This window comes from Acipenser ruthenus, chromosome 25 (assembly GCF_902713425.1).
Source record: "Acipenser ruthenus chromosome 25, fAciRut3.2 maternal haplotype, whole genome shotgun sequence".
In the NCBI taxonomy this organism is placed as follows: Eukaryota; Metazoa; Chordata; class Actinopteri; order Acipenseriformes; family Acipenseridae; genus Acipenser; species Acipenser ruthenus.
In genome coordinates, this window is record NC_081213.1 from 13,406,045 (window position 1) to 13,424,150 (window position 18,106).

The window sequence follows — 18,106 nt, forward strand, 5'->3', positions numbered from 1 at the left end:
AAAGGCTCAGCCTTGTAGCTCTGTTTTACAAAGTGATGCACTTCAGTGAGATTATACCACAGGTCTGCTGAAAGGCTCAGCCTCGTAGCTGTGTTTTACACAGTGATGCACTTCAATGAGATTATACCACAGGTCTGCTGAAAGTCTTAGACTCATAGCTCTGTTTTACACAGTGATGCACTTCAGTGAGATTATACCACAGGTCTGCTGAAAGGCTCAGCCTCGTAGCTCTGTTTTACACAGTGACACACCTCAGTTTGATCGCAGCTTCAAACAGGAAATCCTGAGGTTTTACTGATCAGGCTCTTGCTTTCAGGAAGTAAAACTAACTTTGAAAACCTTTTGAGGAAACACCATTGTATTCTTCTAAATCCTGCTGCAGGTAATAAAGATCCTTTAGCTGCTTTTGTTTGAATTTTGTGATTGTGTTCATAGTAGCGTTGTGGTTTAGTTTTTTATTCATTAGTTGTCAATAATTGTCTTTGTTAAAGTATATTGTCTGAGGTCTCTGAGACTGCAAGGTTTCATACAACTACTGTGTTAGAGGAACCTGAAACTTTTTAAAACAATAATTAACAGATTCAAGCATTACACAGTTCAATTACATTTACTTGATTTCAGATTCTCTTTTTAAAAGCTGTATCAAAACAGATTTGTGCTTTTGTGTCACTGTTTTAAGATTGGAATCTCAAGAGGCTAGGGAGGTTTCATAGCCCTGCTGAGGCAGTAAAGCTGAAACATTTCTATAATAACAGTTTGAATCAGAGATATTTCCATAACCAACTGCATTACACTTCATTTAGATTTATTGTGATTTCAGACGTTTCATTAAAGCCAATATGTTTTGTGTTGTTATTTGTTTTGTTTTTGTTTTTGCTTTTGAAAAGTCAGCATTTCATACTTAAAATCTCAGTGCAGGTGATGAATATTATCTGATTGTGTTTTCAGTAATAGTGTGATTAATAGTGGTAATAACTATGGATATATATATTTACTATGGATATATATATATATATATATATATATATATATATATATATATATATATATATATATATATATATATATATATGCATAGCCTAGTGCATTTCACTTCAGTTAGATTTAGATTAAGCACAAAGGTTTGTTGTTGTTTTATATGAGTTGTGTTATCAGTATCATGACAGTTCTGTGCAGGGCAACCTTTGTTTTCGCTCTTCTCCTGGTGGATAAACAGCTATTTTAACATAAATAATTTAACCTAATTATTATTATTATTATTATTATTATTATTATTATTATTATAATAATATAATACCAGGGTATAGGGGTATTGGGTATAACAATTAAAGAGGGAACTGCATTGTGAGGGCAGCAGTCATTTACAATTATTATATATTTGTGTTGGATGGATTGAATTACCTCTTACAAGTCAAAGACAGAGTTGTGCTACCAAACATAGCAGCTCTTCCACACAGCCCCAGATAGTAATATTGTCAGAAATTATCATTTATGAAAGGGCACTAAATTGAAATGTATTGCGTGTTTAGAGAAATAAGGCTATCGTGGACGATAAATCTAAATTTATACGCAGTATTTGGGATACATACATGTATTGGGAACAGTAATTTAATAATGTGTGCTAATGTCGATAACCACGTTGATATAAAAAAAAACCCAGCAGTCCAGGCGTATCTTTTGGTCAGTAGCTTATTGTGAAAGGTGGAGGTGCCTTACATTCACTGAAAATGTGCGAACAACAGACACAGCACTCAGAAGCGGACAGGAACAGGCAATGTCAACTGAAACTGCACACTGTCGAGATATAAATTATAGTGGAATTTTAATTACCTGGCTGTAGCCTATGTTGTTTTTTGTAGTAACCAATTAATAAATACATTGGCATTAAATCCAAAGAACTTGCCTACAAAGTAAAAAGGGTTGATAACAAATGAAATAGAGCATCTGTAACCTTTTTAACCCAATGTAACTCAAATTTCAGAATTTTGATCACAAACATTCCATGTTTGTGTCTTAGGAGAACACATTTTCCTTTGTCTTGAGGGCTGCAAACTGCAAGTTCACACTGTCAACAACATTTGTCATGAAACTGGCGAGATAAAATAAAGCAATTCTGATAAATTGTCACCTGGTATCTCTGTCTTTTAAACTTTTTATATGATACAAGAAGCTCTGAACAGTCACAAACATCTGCAGATTGATTAGCACTGATTAGGTGACGTAACCATAAAGCGTATTGATGGCAATGACAGAGTTGTCTCTGTTAAATCGTGTTGAGTACCGAGCTGTAGAATTCAGCTTGCTTACAATTACACATCGTGTGTACACACTTACATTTAACTTATCTAGATTTATATTGTTTACATGAATACCAGCCTTTTCCTGTGCTACCCTTTCTCCAATTAATAAAGATCTTTTTCACATTTGCCAAGAGTAACAGCATCTGAACTCACATGCATGGATTTCATTGTGGTGACTACCTGTCAATTTGTAGAACGTGCCACGAGCTACATCAGGAGCACTGTCAAATATGTGTCGGCCTTGTCTCGTCAGATTTTCTGCAGCAAAGAATCCCTTAAATATTTGAAAAGGAACAGGCTGGGTGCCTGAAAAAAGGTTGAGCAATTTGCCATTGGTGTCCTCGTAAACAAATGCTGTATTAGGCCACAACATTCCCCACTGTCGCACACTCTCTGCCAAATGAGTAAGCAGGTGAACATTGTAAGAGCAGTGTTCTTTACCATACATTTCAGTTACCTGTACAGCAAATGTGACTTTTTCAGCACAGTTAATTTGCTCATCAGTGACAGACGGTGACAGCAAGATGTATATATTCACTAATAGCACCAATGTGTGTAAAACTTTCCACTTAGTACACCTCTAAGCACAACAGGAGAGTACAACATGCCCTCCATTCTGTTGCTTCCAGTTGGCATTTTCAGACAGTGGTCTTGGATTATGGCAAACTTCATTAGGAGGTCTGACTTTTTGTAGTTGAAGATCAATGACTTTCATATCTTTTGAAGATATAAAAAAATCTTGATTTGCATTCTTGCTGTCAAACCACATATTAGTGAATTGCCTAAGCACACCTAATCAAACAGAGCGCATATAATCAGGGACAAAACCCTTGATAAGGTCAAATACAGGAAGCAACAGAACAGGACTGGCAACTTTAACTCCCTTTTCATGTTGACCTTGAGCAGAAGCTTTCTCTGCGTAAAGAATTGTTTCCTTTTTTGTTCTGAGAGGTGCCATTTCATTTTCAAATGAATACACACATGCATAACCATTTCCTCTGTAAACAAGAGCCACACCCTTAAGCAACATTAAACTGTTTGAAAATGTGAACCATAGCACGTGTGACTGCCATTCTACCATCACAATTAAAGGACAATGTAACTTTGTCAGGGTTTTAATTAAAGGACAGTGTAACATTTTCTGCGTTTCCAATAAATGCAGATAAGTTGGGGTTTCTATACTGTTTTCCTGTGTCAATGTCACTTGTAAGGTCATCTGAACTAAAATGTGACCTTAGTGCATGCTGAATGTTGGGCTGCTGAAGAAGATTTTTAATTTTAATTGATAAAGCCATTACCAGAAAGAAGTTACTATCCTGTAGGCATTGGCTGTGACTTACAACACCATTACACTCGCCACATTTGTCAGGTGGATTCTGCCCTAGAAAAAAAAGGCATTCTGGGCAATAATAATGTATGTGGGCACTGTCAGTAAGTTAAAGAAAGTTTTATTAAGATACCACATAGTTTTGGGCCCACAACCTGGATCAATTACATTTAACACCTCCAGCATGTCCTTTAATGCTACACCAGACACATGATGTTTAAGTGTATGGGCCATCAACATTGAGAGTAACTGTCCTTTTGTGATGTTTGATCCTTCATAAATAGGGTTGTCTGCATCAAAAGATGTTGCATCAAACAGACATTCCTGAAATAAATAGGAAAATTATTATTAATTAATATAGCAAATGTCTTTAGTGAATCAAACAAATAAGCAATGTCATTATTATAATTTTACAGAGATGTATACAGAAGTGTATGTATCAATGATATGAACAAATAGTGATTGTTTTTAAGTTGATTACATTACTTTTATTTTATATGTCCAATTTAAAAATCAGGCAGAAACATTGTGGAATTGAAAGTCTATATATATTAAAGGGATAAAAACAAAGGGTTTAAAACTTGTTTGCCTATAAAATATCCGTATATCACATCTTTACATAAATATATTAGCCACCTAGAGACATCATAAACCCTTTCTTTACAACACAAAGGCCATTTTCATGTCTTGCAGGTCTTATGAAAGCTACATGTCAGGAATAAAAATAATACATACATTTTGTAGGTTGTTTGGTTAGTGCAATCAGTAGTCTCTCCATCATGAATCTGGCCCAAAACATCCTGTCCTTCCTAGAAATAATTGCTAGTGTAAATCTCAGCTGATGACTTTGCTTCTTTTTTCTCCTCCAAAATCACAGACATCTGCAAACTCTTCCACATCTCGCCTTCTCTCTCACCGACCCCCTGTTCTCTGCCCAATAATAATAATAATAATAATAATAATAATAATAATAATAATAATAATAATAATAATAATAAATAGCTATTGGATACTTTATAACATGTTTATCATTGGAGGTTTTCATTTTTTTAAATTGTTTTATTCTTTTTACATTTGAAATAACTTTTTTGTCCAATGTCAGGTATCCAGGTTTATATTATATGCATTTATATGCCTAATTTACATTTATGGCACAGTACCTGCTGGAGACTGTTTATCTGCTGAATTGCAATGTCGGTGGTCCTCGATATCACTGAACCTCTGGTCTGCCTCTTCACTGCCACTACTGCACCCATCACTATTGGGATATACAGATGTATGAACAATGGCTTATAAAAGTCATCTCTATCTCAAGCGTTTTGAATTGGGATGGCTGTGCAAAAATAAATAATTTCACCTGCCTTGAAATTTAAGTTGCTAAACAAAATTAGGTTTTTTAATCAAAATGTAAAGATATGGAATGATAATAAATTATTATAGAGTTATATAAATAATGTTATATTGTTAGAATGTATAAAAAGAGGGGAGATGTTTAATTGTTTATATAAATACAAATAAAAAAGAAAGTCTTACCTGTCAATGACAGGTTCTTGTGCAATGTAATGTGATAGCCATGTGATCCTGGCCAGCTTTTAATTTATTTTTCTCCTCTTTGTTGAAGTTTCTTTACTCTGATTACATAACTTTGTGGTTCTTGGGACTGTTCCATGAATACTGCGGAGGAAAGTTTTATAGAAAGCGGGTCGTTTTGCAGACATGCTTAATATTTACTGGTATATATTGTAGGTCTCTGTTTACTGGTATATATTGTAGGTCTCTGCTTACTGGTATATATTGTAGGTCTCTGTTTACTGGTATATATTGTAGGTCTCTGTTTACTGATATATATTGTAGGTCTCTGTCTTTCTGCCTGTCTCTTCTATAGTTGTATACATACTACACAAGGGTGGAGCTAGCTTTTCATGCCAGTGGGGGCGAGTCTTATGCATCTTCTCCACTGGTACATCTGACCCGTGAGGGCTCGGCACGGTACGGGTAGAGGTGGTTCTCCACTGGCTATAAGCAGACTAAGCAATTGCTTAGGGCCCCGATCAGTTCAAGGGGGCCTCCGATTCAGGGGATTCTTTTTTTTTTTTTAACCAGAACTTTTAATTTTTTTAGTCTTATACTCATATCTGTTAACATCAACCGACCAGAAAACAAATATCAATCCACACTTGTCATTTGAGACTTTGTTTTATTTATTTATTTATTTATTTTAAATAAGTAATAGAGATAACTGAGAGTGTTTACGTCCCACCGCTGTCAATACTAATTGGCTAGCTGTGGGAAAAGCCAATCTTATTGGTTCTAAAACAACAGAAATGGCTGCCAATAGAATGCCAAGGCACAGACTAATCTTTTAGAACCAGACTAAACTTCTTCACGTCTTGAGGTAATATTTACTTTTTTTGTAAATTAGCAAATAAGTCATACTGCTTTCTTAATAAATGAACATGACATTCAAATGCATAAATATAGTAGTTAGTAAAAAAAAAAAAAAGAGTTGCTAGGGTATTAGGTGATCAGGAAAAAATCATGTTGTGTAATTTATAAAATCTACTGTGGTCAAGCGTGTATTTGTTGGGATGAAAAAACAACTACGTTAACTGTTTAGACGCATTTCAAGACAAAATTGTTTGTCTAAAACGATTTTTTTTCTTTTGATTTAGTGTTGCTAACCTAGTTTGCCATTTACCATATTGACATATTTTTCAGATTCAAATATATTTTCATTCCATAAGGGGTGGTGGGAGTGGGGCAGTCACGGAGCCCAGTCAAGACAGGTTACTGAGCAGGACAGTTGCACAGGCTTCCCGCCCCAATTATTGTGGTATAGTAGGTCAAACAGTTTTAAGCCCTAATTACATAAGACTGCAGTTAAAATAAGTCAAGCGATTAGTATAGACCTTTTTTATTGTGTTGCTTGTGTATAAAGATTTGTGTAATAAATGTTGTTTTTATAAAAGAAGAACTATTGATTCTATTGTGTGTCACACAAAGCAGTGGACCCCTTTCAATTCTACGCCAATAGTGTGGGGATAACTTACCCTATATAAAACTTGATGCTCCAAATGATAAATACAATAACAAAATTACATTTAATAAATATTATAGTAAATGGATCAACAATCCGAAAATAGTCCTTAAAACCCCACAGGGCACTGTCTTGACTGGGTGCCGTGCTTGCCCCCCTCCCACCACGGTAAGTGCTCAATTAACTTTATGGTGATGATACCTACAAGATCGTGCCTGGACTGTTAGCATCGAGGCAAGTATCCCCAATAATGTCTCAACAGTCACTATTGCCAGTAGTAATACCCAAGCGAACGCTAGCCACACTATTATGGGAATAAATATTAATAATACTACTATCCAGGTTACTATTAGCAACCAAATTACACAAGTAAATGTTACTAATAGTAGTGATACTGAGACAAACGTATAGCAACAATGATGCAAAGTTCAAATAAATAATAATGGCAGGCTAACTCAAGCACCACAATAATACAGCAAATACTGGGTAACAACAAGGATAAAATCCTAGCAAAGCAATTAGTAACAGCCCTGACAATTCAAATTAGCAGAGGCAATGATTATTAGCAGAGGCAATAACTATCAGCTGAAACAATAACTATTAGCTGAGGCAATGCAGAACAACCCCCCTAATAACAGTCCCATTCATTGAACACCGACTCTGATTAATGCAATGTTTCAGAATCTTGCTGTAGATCCTTCACTGGCTGGGCTCCCCCTTGGATGCGCCACTGGTGCTGATGAACTAAAAAAAGGGAGACACAGGCCTTACTTTTCGGCTCCCCAAAATGGCATGGCAATTTGCCAATGTACTTGTCTATGAGTACTTATCTTAAGGGCCCCTGACCCGGCGTCGGGATGTGGCGCTAGTAGTCCTCCTTCCCTCTAGCTCAATCTGTCTCTTGGACCCACATCTCCCCTCTGACTTCTGGGCAGTGCTGTCAAGGAGGAGCTGGAAAGCAGAGCAGAAGCTGTGCAAGCACGGCTATCAGTATTGTTGGGGAGAATGCTTCCCACAATAATACAAGCAACTTCAGTTCAGTCAAAGAATAGTATAGATCACTGGACTACTATACTACTTATTACCACTGGCTCAACACAATTAGGATTTTCTTAATAGTTAACAGGCTTCCACAAGCGCGAACTCTAATATTCACTGTATTAACATTTCAAATAGATTAAACAAGTATACTCCCTGTATATTGCAAATCTCTGCTGGATGGCTTAGCACAGCTGTGCTTCCTTGCTTCTGGTTGCGTCCGCTGGCTGGTCGCTTTCATCAAATCCAGTGATCCTGTCGACGTGTACTCTACATGGTGCTCTATCACATACAGTATCTCGTTCTTTTCACTATCTTTCGATTGCTTATTTCTGTCACTCTTAGTTTAGTCTGTCTGTGTCGGTATCCGGTGCTTTGTTTACGCACTCAGTCTCTCTGTGCTCTCTTCCCCTGTATTCGGTCCATACCCTTTTTTATCTCTTTTTTAATCTCTTTTTACATGTTTAGTCAAGGCGTACCTCTGTAAGATGTACGGGTGTATGACGGACACGACCCCTGCCTTCATGTTCTTCTACCCATTGATCTCGGGTGTTGGGTTGTACTGCAGGGACCTCCCCCAGTACCAGATCCATGGGTAGACGAAAGGGCCTCCCGAACATCACAAAAAAGGGGTTAACCCTGTACTGCTATGTATGGTGTTATTATACCCATGGGTTACCTCAGCCGGCTTCTTCACCCACTGGGCTTGATCCTCTTCCGTCAAGGCTCCCAACAAAGACAGCAAGGTCCGATTGAACTGTTCACAAGCTCAGTTACCATGGGGATAGTAGGGGGTCGTGTCCGTCATACACCCATACATTTTACAGAGGTCCGCCACTTGACTCAAAATTAGGTCCACGATCAGAGTGGAGGCGCTCTGGGCAGCCGAATAGTTGAATGACATGTTTCCATAACATCTTCACCGTGGTCAGAGCAGTCTGGTCTCAAGTAGGAATTGCCCAGGCAAACCTAGAGAATAAATTGATTACCAAGATACCAAGATGTATGGGTGGGTGTCCCCCAGTCTCCCCAGCAACAAATAATCCACAGCCAACTTCTCCATGGGGTTTGTACTCTATCGGGGTCATGGGTACCCGGTTCTCCAATCCACGTTTGGTCAAGATGCATTGGCTGCAGGTTGTGTTCCACTCGTGTATATCTTCTCTCATATGCACCCAATAGAACCCTGTAAGCACTCGATCTTTCACCTGCCAGTTTCTCCAATCCTTCATTGTCCACGGCCACTCTTCTCCACCTTGGGAGATCACTCTCATCTCTACTTCGGCCCCCTGCCTGGCCTCTTCTACTTCTTCTGGTCTCTGGGACAGAATATCGGCATTTGCATTGTTGTGGCCAGGACGATACTTAATAATAAACTGGAAGTTGGCCAGTTGCGCCACCCAGCACTGTTTGGTTGCCCCCAGTCTTGCCGTATGCAGGTGCACCAGTGGGTTGTTGTACGTGAACACCATGAACGGGGCCCCCCATAGGTAGTCTTTACATTTTTCGTTGACTACCCACTTAAGGGCTAATAGTTCGAGCTTAAACTATTACTATAGCTTGAACTATGAAAAAGACCTAGGAGTTTATGTTGACTCAGAAATGTCTTCATCTAGACAATGTGGGGAAGCTATAAAAAAGGCCAACAAGATGCTCGGATATATTGTGAGAAGTGTTGAATTTAAATCAAGGGAAGTAATGTTAAAACTCTACAATGCATTAGTAGGACCTCACCTAGAATATTGTGTTCAGTTCTGGTCACCTCGTTACAAAAAGGATATTGCTGCTCTAGAAAGAGTGCAAAGAAGAGCAACCAGAATTATCCCGGGTTTAAAAGGCATGTCGTATGCAGACAGGCTAAAAGAATTGAATCTATTCAGTCTTGAACAAAGAAGACTACGCGGCAATCTGATTCAAACATTCAAAATCCTAAAAGGTATAGACAATGTCAACCCAGGGGACTTCTTTGACCTGAAAAAAGAAACAAGGACCAGGGGTCACAAGGACCAGGGCAGATTAGATAAAGAGGCATTCAGAACAGAAAATAGGAGGCACTTTTTTTACACAGAGAATTGTGAGGGTCTGGAACCAACTCCCCAGTAATGTTGTTGAAACTGACACCCTGGGATCCTTCAAGAAGCTGCTTGATGAGATTCTGGGATCGATAAGCTACTAACAACCAAACGAGTAAGATGGGCTGAATGGCCTTCTCTCGTTTGTAAACTTTCTTATGTTCTTATGTTCTATAGTTTCCATTGTTTCGCTCAGTGGGGTAAAGACTACAGCTGGCTTAAGCAATCACACGCTCCATTCCTTCTTGCACCTGAACCAACACAGCTCCCAGCCCCCCTAATCTGGCTTCGGTGTACAGCTTGAGTGAAATCCATGTAGGCCAACACAGGGAAGTGAAGAAGGGACTGCTTCAGAGTGTCAAACGAGACTTGGTACTCGGGTGTCCAGGTCACTGGGGCAGTTTTCCTGCTGCTGGCAGTCATCTCCACCAATAAAGTACATAGTGGCCCAGCAATTTTGACAAACTGGGGGATAAAGCACCGGTAGTAGTCAACAAACCCAAGGAAGGAACACACCTGCTTAATGGTGGGGGTCACTCCCTCGTGACTCACTACATAGCCCAAGTATTTTACTTCTTGGCGAAACAAGTGGCACTTCATCAGCTGGAGTTTCAACCCGTATTTCCTGAGTTGTTGGAATATGTGATCCAAATGTTTCAAGTGGGGCTGAAAGCCAGGAGAATAGATGGTCACGTCGTCCAGGTATATTAGCAGGTATCTGGCCAGGCATTGAAAGGTGGCGGGGGCGTTGCCGTTCGAACTCGTACAGCCTGAGGGGGGTAGCGAATGCCGTCTTCTCCCAGTCTCTGGGGTAAGCTACCCCGATCACCCCGGGCTGTTCAGTAGACAGTACCACTTCCTGCTCTTCCTGGGCCTCTTCGGCCTCAACGTGGTAGACTTTTCCCAGGCTTTGTTGGGGGGTAATCTCAACGGGGTAAGGGTGCACATTCTGCACCCTGATAGGGCAGTGCTGTTGTTGGATATTCACTAGAGTGCATTGTGGACAACTACCACCCCTGCATCTTTGACTACCACCCCCCCACCACCCGATTTTAAAATCCAGAAAGATGTAACCAATATACGGTAATTCTAGACCATTGGCGGCATTTAACACAAGTCACTTATTACCTCCCATCTGCAATTATTGGGGCTGCAGTCACTTTTCCACAAAAGCTTGGCTAAAAAGAGTAACCTGGGATCCCGTATCCAGCAGGTAAGGGAGCTGTTTCCCTTTGACTTCTACGTTGATGTCTGGGCAGCCTCCTACTAGGGCAGCTTGGACAGCATGGAATATTGCAGTGTCCGAAGACCCAGTCCTTCTTGTCTTTCTGAGACAGTCATAGAACATGGCCATCCTGCCTCATCCCATTGGTATTCTGGATATGGGAGGGTGTCAATAATTTTGGGCAGCCAAATATGAAGAGTGAAGAGGGGGTGTGACAGGAATGACGAGCGGTGACGTCAGACCAGAAGAAGGCACAACAAAAACAAAAGGTACGGTGCAGTGGCGCGGGCGCTGTTTTATTTAAATAATCCAAAAATAAATTAAATATTTAAACAAAAATAAACACTTGCTCGCAGAGCAAAAATAAAAGGGTTAACAAAAACAAATCACGAACACAAAAATACATAAACAAAGGTCAGGCTGGGCAGATTGCCTTCACTGTTCCTATGTTTCTTTTATTAAGTTTCGTTTTCACTCGCCGTCTCACTGCTCTCTCGTTCCTCCTCTGAACTCCCACCCACCCCGAGCTAGAGAGCTGCAGGCTTTTTATAACAGGTGACTATCTCCCGATTAGCACCAAATTAAATCACGTAATTAATTCGGGAGATGGCCACCTTCTGCACGAGTTTTTAAATATCGTGTGGATGGGGCTTCCCATCCACGCTACTAAATAATAACACAAACGGCTATGCCGTCCTGAATACATAAATAATCAAATATACGGCGCTCGCCGTCATGTATGCAATAAATCATAATAAACAAACACAAAACAATAATCTGCACAGGGGCGGAGGGGGAGACCCCGATCTAAAAATAAAATAAACAAAACAATGTACAGGGCTGCTCGCCCTGTTACAGGGGGAAAAAACAAACAAACAAAAAAGAAACACAACCGTAACCTCTGGATCCACAGCTCAAACACAGCTGCTCTTAATACATACCACTCGAGATGCTTGTTGTGTGTGACGTCAGTTGCACGGCTCGGCTATGCAGTGGAAAACCAACCAGGCTCCTCCTGAGGGATCGTATTAATAGTAGTAATGCTGTTAGTTTGCAAAGACTCCAGACTAACTTTAATGTCTATGAGCTAGGATTCGACACTGATCTGCGATCACTCGATCCATTAAAGCGTTAATAAAACCGAAGGTATACTATATATACTCTGAGTAACCGAGTCTGTGTGATGTGTTTCTTGATTAAATGTTGTCTGGGTTTATGGAAATCTGTGAGCCAGTACACGAACAAAGCACTATGTAGTTTATACAATGTATTTGCCCTCCTGATGCCTCCCCTTATTCTACTAGAGAATTAAAGAATTGCGCAAGCATGATGCTGCATACCAGATACTGCAAACTGGAAAGCTGCACGACCTTCGCAGCTTCTCAGAAAGCACACCCACCTTAGTTTTAGATTGAATCTGCCCCTTGGTTGGGACCCCAAAGTTATACTGATACATGATGCCAGTATGTAGAAGGGCTGCATTAGACTGTATTCACTTGTATAGTGTATGGTTGTTTATGGTATTCTTTGGTAGGGTATAATTATTATTATTATTATTATTATTATTATTATTATTTATTTCTTAGCAGACGCCCTTATAATACATTTTTCATATGTTGTGTTATTGTTTTTTAAACGTGGATCTTCAAGCATGCTGTGTAAGCGCAACTTCAAGGTTTGAAGATGTTTCTGCAATTAATGCTCTGTTTTATCTATATTGCCAAGAGATCCTATTTTTATTTAAAACATTTTAACCTTATTTTCAGATTTAACAGTTTTCTCCACAAAACACTGTTCAGAACCGCAAGAATAAAATGACTACAAGTACAAAGGATCTCATCCTTAAAGAGCTAGAAGAATTACTTCAAGAAGAGTACAGAAGATTTACATGGAAACTGAGAGATATGGGACTGAAAGAAGGATATAAACACATTCCTAAAAGCCAGTTGGAAAATGCAGAAAGAATTGATGTTGTGGACAAGGTGATTGATTTCTATGGTGATGATTATGCTGTGGAGGTCACAGCTGAAACCCTGGTTGCCATCAACAAGCTTGATCGTGCCGATAGACTGAAGAGAGACGTACAAAAGTGTGAGTATAGATCTATTAAACTGGGGCTCTCCTTAGTCCTGAGGACAGATTCTTGTGCACATTGACATGCTCCAGAAGCATATTGAAAACTACCCAAAACAGCATCTCTTTTGACAGTTCAGGTCATTATACTTATGCTGATTATGGGCTCCACATACAGCTTCCAGACAGCCTAATAAAATATCCCATGGTGGTTTATTTTACTTCTGAAAAATAACCAATGCTTATTTTATTATGACTCAGCCAATATGTTTTAAATAGTTTTTTTTATTTTTATTGATAATATTCACATATAATGCAATAACAGGCAAACACTGTTCAAAGACATTTGCATGTTTCTGCATTATAAAATGCGATTTATGAAATTTAAGAACCATCTATAAATAAGCTATTTCAAGCAATGCCCTTAAGAATCATCCTTATTTTTGGGTTGATCTGAATCCTCCATTTATCACTAACAAAGAGCACAACAATGCAATGATTGAATGCCATTGTGACTTCACCGAATGGAATAAGTCATTTCTTAATCAGTATTGAACAGTGAGAAATGGAGACTATTATGTCTCAATTGTGAGTAAAAAATGTGTTTGAGTTAACTGTTCATTTTTCCACAGTCACAGAAACTGTAGGTAAAAATCCACAGACCTTGTCTGCTGACACTCCAGTAACCAGAAGCAGACTCCCAGGCAAGTTTATCTCAACTGTTCCTCTATCTGTTGTGTTTAGCAACACTTCCATATGTTCTTGGATGTCATTATTTCAATTTGTGAATCATAAAACACAGAGAAGTATGGATCTTTTTTATTGTTCCAGTGGCCTTGATAATTTAAACTGTGTGTGAAACATTGAATTGCTGTCTTGTGTATTACATTCATTATAATATGCAATTATAAAATACAAATACAGTATATTAGTTGGTCTTTGTAGAGAAGCAGGGGATTACAATGGATTACTTGAAAAGAAATTGATCCAGCAGATGAAAAGCATTGTAATTTGAATGTGTAATGAACTGCACACCTCACAACCCCTATCTAGTTAAGATGGAATACTCAGATCTCAACAAACCAACTATTGCAGTGCAAACACACAGCTGTAAACATTGAAGCTAATCATGTCACCTGCAGTGCACTACACAGCTCTAAACATTAAAGCTAATCATGTCACCTGCAGTGCACTACACAGCTCTAAACATTGAAGCTAATCATGTCACCTGCAGTGCACTACACAGCTCTAAACATTGAAGCTAATCATGTCACCTGCAGTGCACTACACAGCTCTAAACACAGCTCTAAACATTGAAGCTAATCATGTCACCTGCAGTGCACTACACAGCTCTAAACATTGAAACTAATCATGTCACCTGCAGTGCACTACACAGCTCTAAACATTGAAGCTAATCATGTCACCTGTAGTGCACTACACAGCTCTAAACATTGAAACTAATCATGTCACCTGCAGTGCACTACACAGCTCTAAACATTGAAACTAATCCTGTCACCTGCAGTGCACTACACAGCCCTAAACATTGAAGCTAATCATGTCACCTGCAGTGCACTACACAGCTCTAAACATTGAAGCTAATCATGTCACCTGCAGTGCACTACACAGCTCTAAACATTGAAACTAATCCTGTCACCTGCAGTGCACTACACAGCCCTAAACATTGAAGCTAATCATGTCACCTGCAGTGCACTACACAGCTCTAAACATTGAAGCTAATCATGTCACCTGCAGTGCACTACACAGCTCTAAACATTGAAGCTAATCATGTTACCTGCAGTGCACTACACAGCCCTAAACATTGAAGCTAATCATGTCACCTGCAGTGCACTACACAGCTCTAAACATTGAAGCTAATCATGTTACCTGCAGTGCACTACACAGCTCTAAACATTGAAGATAATCATGTCACCTGCAGTGCACTACACAGCTCTAAACATTGAAGCTAATCATGTACCTGCAGTGCACTACACAGCTCTAAACACAAACGGAAACCAGTTGCAAACGAGTTGGAAGTCTAGGGTGAAAAGTTGTAAACAAGCACAATCTTATCAGCTACTTTTTAGGGAATGCTTTGCAGCAGTTTTTCTTTGCGGTTCAATCTTCGATGAATATGTAATTATGGGTGTTCCTCCATACATTCGCAAAAAGGGATTCTCAAATATTATAATTAAATATACTAAAGGTGTCGGCAATTGCGACACTTACAATTGCATCAGTTTGTTAAGAACTGTTGAAAGCATGTTTTAAACAGTTGCTATTGTGCAATTGTGTTGGGAGCTACAACAGACCGCACACACGTGCCACTAACCCCTCCAGCTCATTCTGAGCATCTGTAAAGGAATAGGAAACACACCTATTCTATTAATGTGCAGGTGGTTTGTAATTGTGCACAATTTACCACTGCACCACTGACTAACATATATAAAAACTGGCAGTATACATTTGGCTTATAGGCTACTTATGATAATAAGAATTAGTGGTATAATGCACAATTTGTTGCTGGTCCTTTGAAATTCATATTAACAAGAACTGACTGTCCTCCTATAAGTATCATAACTTGTCAATTCGGCACCATGATCTATTTTGTGTTAATTGTCTAGGGTGCCAAGTTAATAATAATAATAATAATTACAAAAATATTACAATAATTTAGTTTCAATTTAAAATAATATATTATTTGCATTGTACACCAATGTGAACAGTGCAGCAGCATGATCTGTTTTGTGTTACTGGTAGCCTACAGGCTAAAGTAAAAAGAAAGTGTGCTAGGTATTCATTTGATTTTACTACTGTACTGTATACTATATAGGCATCCTGTACAGATTTATATTTTTTTCATAATGTAATGTGCAGCCTACCCAAGGCCTACATTTGTGTTATTTCAGTGCAATGATTTATACATTTAAAATACACTGAGCACTATAAATGTATGTGTGTGTGATTTTATTGTATTTATTTTTAAACCCGACACCTCCTACTGTCAGACAAACATCCTGTTTAGCGAGGGGCTGCTGTATGATTATGAAAAGCTTTTTGATAGAAGCACATTGTTTATTCGGGGGTGAAGGTTGGAGCCCCACTATAGAATCGGATGGGACTAAACTGCCTTAAAATATATAAAATAGGCCAAATGAAGACGTAACAGAATGCACTGTACAGATGACGTTTACATTTATCAAAAAAAATGTTATTTTGATTCTTGCATCCCTGCATGTATAGATGTTAATCTTCGGCACCCTCTGCTGCAGCAAACCTCAGCTCCCGCTATTTATTTGAACAATGTCGCACGACTCTCGCAATGCTCGAGTTCTCGCTAAGAAGACGCAACACATATTTAAAATTAGTATATTAACATATTTTCTTTTGGTACATATGACACAATGTGTACTTTGCCGCTATGAAAATGCAAATTGCACTGCGACTGGCCCATCTTAGTACATCTATCCCTGAGTGTTGTGTATCGAAATTTGAGATAAGGAGAGAAATAGGAGTCAGGAAGTTTTCTTTGTTCTTGAATCTTTATTGAACAGACAGCAAAGCACGCAAGTAGGCAAGATGCAGTTGATGAGTGCAGAATCGGATGTTAGTTCTGTAGTTCTTCTTAAAAATAATTAATTAGTCTTCTTAAATTCAATCAAAAGACTTTATTTAATAATTACGGTACATCAAAAACAGGAATAAAGTAAAATATAGACAGTTCACGGTAGACCTCAGCTGGTGTAATATCTGGGCACAAGGCTTCCTGTATTGTTCTGGTACAGAGATGGTATTTCTGCACAACAGAGTTATAGGTCAATTTACAGGTCTCGACAGGTGTTTTTTTCGAGCTTCAAGGTAACAGAGCTGATGGTCTGAACCTCCAGGGCTTTCTGCGCCCAACACTTTCCTGCACCCCCCCCCCTCCCTCTCCCTCTCCCTCTCCCTCTCCCTCCCTCCCCCCCCCCCCCCCCCGGTAAAGAAGTGGCATTTCTGCCCTGGTTTTCTGCACTCATTTTCTGTGCGTCTTTTTTTTGTCCTCCTTCTCTCCAGCCCCGAAAATATCGTTACATGCATCCTTAATTCCTGGACAAACTTTTGTCGAAGGCAACAAGAGGAACACATTTGTTGCCTGCGTGTTGCCTTGCAGTTTGAGGTGGTCACATTGGAAACAAGCCTGCGGTCAACAATTGGATGAAATGCAGGAATCAGAATGCATCATATACACTGTCTGCCTGATATTATGGTCGATCATCATGTGACACTACTATCAAATTTGATTGGCCAGTATTGAAAATGTTGTCCTTGTGTTGCCGGAAAAATAGAACATGGTCCTAAGTGGGAGACATGTCACCGGCGTGTTGCCGGTGTGTCGCCAGGGTGTTGCACAGGGTGGTCACACGAGGCGACAAGCCGGCAACATCTGTCGCCCCCTTGTTGCCATTGACGAATGTTGCCCGTGTGACCAGGCCTTTAAACTAAACAAATAGAAAGTGGGACATTCCCATTTAACCAATAAGCACTTGCCAATGTCCTTTTGGTATTAACAAGCATAATCAATCAACGTTATTCAAGTCATAGATATCATTTGTATCAAGCAGAAAATGGAACTGAAGGCTATGAAATACTGTACCTAATAATATCGAAAGCAGAACTAGAACTAATAATGTGATAGTAGCCAATCATTGACTTTTAACACAATTTTGGTCACCTATGTAAAAAATATTGAAGGTTTCCGAAGCATATAGTCCAACATAACCATAAATCAATGCAACAGTCTGGCTGGCTTGAACAATAAACATTTCCTCTTTCTCTGCGGTTTGCAGGCTCTTGCAAAAGGAGGAACTGCGATACACTACGAGCCTGTGCAGAATTGCATGGTTCACAAATTTGGGCCATGTTAAACTCTTTTTATTAAACACAGGAAAATCACACAATGTTTTGAGTCAGCCTCAATGATTTATCACCCCTTCACCATTCAAATAGGCACATAAGCAAACATTGTATAATGGAAAGGAAGAAAAAGGCTGATGAAAC

The 18,106-nt window shown here is 39.1% G+C and overlaps 1 protein-coding gene and 1 long non-coding RNA gene across 3 annotated transcripts in view; one reads left to right on the top strand and one right to left on the bottom strand.

Annotated features, from left to right (window-relative positions):
- Positions 1-319: 319 nt before the first annotated feature.
- LOC117413959 (NACHT, LRR and PYD domains-containing protein 3-like) overlaps positions 320-18,106 on the top strand; it is a 101,024-nt gene continuing 83,237 nt past the window's right edge. For both annotated transcript variants that reach the window (XM_058999316.1, XM_058999317.1), the window contains exons 1-3: positions 320-382; positions 12,766-13,090; positions 13,705-13,776. In XM_058999316.1, the coding sequence (XP_058855299.1) occupies positions 12,814-13,090; positions 13,705-13,776 (349 nt within the window). In that variant the 5' untranslated portion in view covers positions 320-382; positions 12,766-12,813. The remainder of the gene's footprint in view (positions 383-12,765; positions 13,091-13,704; positions 13,777-18,106) is intronic.
- Positions 3,784-5,019, bottom strand: LOC131701474 (uncharacterized). The gene is made up of 3 exons (XR_009308817.1): positions 4,788-5,019; positions 4,363-4,436; positions 3,784-3,951 (listed from the first exon to the last, which is right to left on the bottom strand). It is a non-coding gene; the product is annotated as an uncharacterized LOC131701474 (long non-coding RNA).